This window comes from Charadrius vociferus, unplaced genomic scaffold (assembly GCF_000708025.1).
Source record: "Charadrius vociferus isolate BGI_N301 unplaced genomic scaffold, ASM70802v2 scaffold2421, whole genome shotgun sequence".
NCBI classification, from domain to species: domain Eukaryota; kingdom Metazoa; phylum Chordata; class Aves; order Charadriiformes; family Charadriidae; genus Charadrius; species Charadrius vociferus.
Window position 1 is genome coordinate 12788 of NW_009646681.1, and position 3944 is coordinate 16731.

Genomic DNA, 3944 nt, shown 5'->3' on the forward strand with positions numbered 1-3944 from the left:
CGCGGGCAGAGCTGCTGTGCCGGTACAGGAGCACCAGGAACGGCCCCGGCCGGTGCTTGAGGCCACTAAAAGCCTCTCCCCCAGTGCTTCCAGTGGTGTGGGAACTGCTGCATTGCCCTCAGAGATGGGGGCAGAGCGACACGGCCATGGTCCCCTCCCATGTGAGACTTTCCCCAGCCATCACCTCACCCAGCTTATGAGAAGAGGGAAGGAAAACCAGCTTCTGGGGAAAAAGCCTGATGAAATCCCCTGTTGGCTACGTCACAGCTGGTCCTCGCCTGCCCTGGCTGTGACACCCTGCTGTGGCCCCGTCCCCCCCAGTCACTCTGATCCCAGGAGGGTCAGGAACAGGGCAGGATCCAGCCAGTCACGACCTCAAGGATGCTCCTCCCCATGGGGATGCGTGTCCCCACATCTCTGGTGTGCTCCCACTGGGGACATGGGGAGAAGGAAGGGTGGCCCCAGGACTGGCTGCTAGCGTGGCTGCGCTCCAGGGCCCGGGTCAGACCAGGGTCCCCAGGTACCGAGACAGGCCCGGTGCTCCGGCTGGACCCCCTCCTCCTCCCGGGGAGCACCGCGGCATGGCAGGATGTGAGGCAGAGGGGCAGAGCTGGGGCTCGGGCTCCTCCTCGGCTGCAAACCCAGAGCCCGGATGTCACCAGAGCCACCGACTCGCCACAGAGGGCTTCTGTCGCAATTAGGGGCTGGGCGCTAACTAATGGCTGCAGCGCGGGGCCTGCCCGGGGAACCGGAGCATGGGAACTTTGCCGACTGTCTGCTGGGCTGGGGCTCGCAGCACCCTGTGGTGGCAGTCCCTTGCCACCAGGTGCCACTGCCGAAACACTCGCACCACGCCTGCTGCAGCAGAGCCAACGCTTTACAGGAGATGCCAAGGCCAACTACAGAGCTGGGAGCGCTGCCCAGCATCCCTCGGCCGAGCCTGGGGCGAGAGCCCGGCTAGGAGCACGCTGGCACGGCCTGCCCCAGCGCCCCTCGGCCTCCCTCGCCCCTCGGGTCCAGTGCAAAAGTCAGTTAAATAAACTCAATGCCCTCGTATTTCACGCTCCCGATCCTGGTCTCGGGCAGGAGGAAGCGCCCATCCAGCGTGAAGGCCATGATGTAGCTGGCGATCTTGCCGTTGTCCTCTTCTGATTTCAGCGCCACAATGATCTGGTCATCCGTGTCTGGGATGAACTTGAAGGAGGAGAAGCCGTGGGTGGGGATCACCTCGCCCACGTGCCCCACTGTCACGTCCCCGAAGTCCTGGGTGGAGCTCAGCAGCAGGTTGGTGCCTCGCCGCTCGTCCGCCTTCTCGTTGTAACGCTCGTGGCTGGCGCGGCGCGGCAGGAAGAACCAGCGCTGCAGGGTGTCGCTCCAGGAGGCCGACTCGTGGATCAGGTAACCTGCGGCAGGGAGCGGCGTCTGACGGCACGGGGCAAATGGGGCACACGCCAGGCTGGGGCAAGACCCTTCCCCGCTCCAAAAGACACTGCAGCCGGGGAGGTCGCAGCCCCATGCAGGCAACCGCTGCAAATGTTTCCAACTGCTCCTGCCCCACCGCCCATGCAGCAGCCCCCCCAGTCCCTCCCAGAGCTGGGTAGGGGCACCCCAGCACAGCCTCCTCTGCTCAGGGGCTTGGCTGCCAGGCACAGCGCTGGCTGAGCCCCCCTCCAGCTGCTCGTGGCAACGGGAAGGGAGAAAACCAGCCAGCACAGGCACTGGACTCTCCACCAGGACAGGGGGAGGTCTGTAGCCTCCAGCATCCTTTAAATCTCACACCAGTCCCAGTATCTATGGGGAGGGAGACCTCGGCCCCAGAGCTCGCAGAGGGTGTGGGACACAGGGTGGCAGGAGAGAGTCTTGCTCAGTACCTGGGGGTCGGATCCCCGCCGCAGCCCTCAGCGCGTTGTAGTTCGCCACCCAGTTCTCATGGCCCACGTCACCCTTGTAGCCGATGACCTTCACCCACTCGGGGTTCTCGTTCACCACCTCCCCCGTTGTTGTGGTCCACTCCTTGCCCAGTCCCCCCACGTAGAGGTGCTCGTCCTTCACTGCCAGCCACTCCGCCTTGAAGCCTGCAGTGGAGAGAACGGCATGAGCCCGGGCTCAGCCAGCACATAGACATCAGACCAGCCCCGACTCCCTCCAACGCCACACCAGATGGCCTGGTGCTGCCCACAGCCTTTCCCCACACAGCCAGCCGGTCCCCAGGCAGGAATTGCCCCCATACCGGCTGGGCTTACGGGATCACAGAAAAGGTGCACCCCCACCCCAGCGAGCAACCAAGAGCCAAGGGCTTCACTGCTCTGCGTCTGCAGGGCAGGACGGGGTAGCTCACCTTTCCCCACTGTGCCGTCCCCATCTGGGAGGATCACCCAGGGCACCACCTTGTTGCCCTCAATCTGGTAGACCACTCCTGTCCGGTCATCCACGGTGTACAGCTTCCCGTTGAAGACGACCAGTTCGGAGAGCTCCATGCCCCTGCCCTTCTCAGCCAGGTGAGACTGCAGCATGCTCTCGTCTTTGTCCCACTCCACTGTCACGCTGTCCCCACTGTCTGACAGCACCAGGTAGCCCTTCTTCAGGTAACTGAACCAGGTGTGCTCCTCAGAGCTCCGGGACTGTGTGTCCAGGTCCGCAATGACTCCAATGCGGTAGCGCACGCCGTCAGGGTTTCTCTGGGGTGGGGACAGTGGGTAGGTGTCATTGTAGCGGTCCCCTGCCTGCAGGCTGAGCCGCCAGTTGCGAGGATTTGGTGGGACGGGCCGTGCCGGGGAGGACCGGTGCAGGCAGAAGAGCAGCAGCACAAAGCCCACGCAGGCTGACGACAGCACGATGGCCTTCCAGCGCAGTCGGAAGCGGGGGTCAGCACCCTTGGTCATGGACGCGAGGACAGGCAGACCACCCACGCTGATCCGGAGCGGGCTCATAGATTCATGGCAGGGCGGGACGGGCATCAGACTCGGGGCGAGGAGAACCTGGTGGAAAGACGCGAGGAAGCAGGTCAGAGATCCGGAGCCTGGCGCTGCACTGAGCTCTGGAGGGCACAGCCACGAAGGAGGTGAGGGGCCCCATCCCCTCTCCTGCAGCAGGAGAAGGTGCTGCTGCCTCACGCAGGGAACTGCCAGTAGGTCAAGGGGGCTGCTTTGCTGCTGGAACCACTCTCAGCCCCTTCTCGCCCCCCCCTCTGCACTCCCAGACCACAACAAGCCCCAGCATGCCGGCAGGCACGCGTGACCTGCTCAGCACCTCTACCTGCCCCCGGGGTCTGCAGCAGCCCAGGCAGGGAGCCAAGGCACCCCGGCCCAGGGCGAGCCCCGGGACCTGCGTTGGGGTGTCCCGCAGAGCAGTGTCCCTGCACAGCCCTGGGGAAGAAGGAGGAGAAGGAGGTTCCCGTCCAGCGGCGAGGACAACCCTTGCTGCCTCCAGCACGGCCGGCTGGCCTGGCCCAGCTCCTGCAGCCCCCAGGAACCAGCCCCACTGGTGAGCGGTGAGTGTGTCCACAGGCTCCACGGGGACACCGGGAGATACGTGGCAGCTCCGCCCGAGCAGGATGCCAACGCCTGAGCAGGAAGCACAGCGCCCGGGTCCAAGGGACACACACCCTGACCTGCCCAACCTTAAAGCTGCAGCAGTCCCCCCCCGCCCCACCAGGCCTGCCCAGGGCCACCCTGTCTCCTCCGGGCAGGACACGCGTGTGGGTACCTCCTGCCCACCTGGGCTGTGCCCACCCGCAGGGCCATGGTGCCAGCGGTGCCTCTCCCCGCCCCCTCCCTCCGTGCAGCGCAGGGGACGCGGCAGCTCCCCGGGCTCCTGCAGACGGGCGCTCCAGGCTGCACGGGGAGCAAGCAGCTCCCAGGGACTGGAAGCTACCCCAGTGCCACCCGCTCTCACCTCACGCCATGCGGCATGGGGCAATGACGCCCTGCTTGCCAGCGGCCCCC

The 3944-nt window shown here is 65.6% G+C and overlaps 1 protein-coding gene across 1 annotated transcript; it reads right to left on the reverse strand.

Moving 5' to 3' along the window:
* Positions 1-964: 964 nt before the first annotated feature.
* CANT1 (calcium activated nucleotidase 1) lies at positions 965-2972 on the reverse strand. The gene is made up of 3 exons (XM_009889213.1): positions 2339-2972; positions 1872-2075; positions 965-1403 (listed from the first exon to the last, which is right to left on the reverse strand). The coding sequence occupies exons 1-3, from the start codon at positions 2955-2957 to the stop codon at positions 1033-1035; spliced, it is 1194 nt and encodes a 397-aa protein (XP_009887515.1). The 5' UTR covers positions 2958-2972; the 3' UTR covers positions 965-1032.
* Between the last annotated feature and the right edge of the window lie 972 nt (positions 2973-3944).

Coding starts and splice junctions, on each gene's coding strand:
- CANT1 (XM_009889213.1), bottom strand. CDS start 2,957: ATGCCCGTCCCGCCCTGCCATGAATCTATGAGCCCGCTCCGGATCAGC. Junction 2,076..2,338: donor GGACGGCACAGTGGGGAAAG/GTGAGCTACCCC, acceptor TCTCCACTGCAG/GCTTCAAGGCGGAGTGGCTG. Junction 1,404..1,871: donor GGCGGGGATCCGACCCCCAG/GTACTGAGCAAG, acceptor TCCCTGCCGCAG/GTTACCTGATCCACGAGTCG.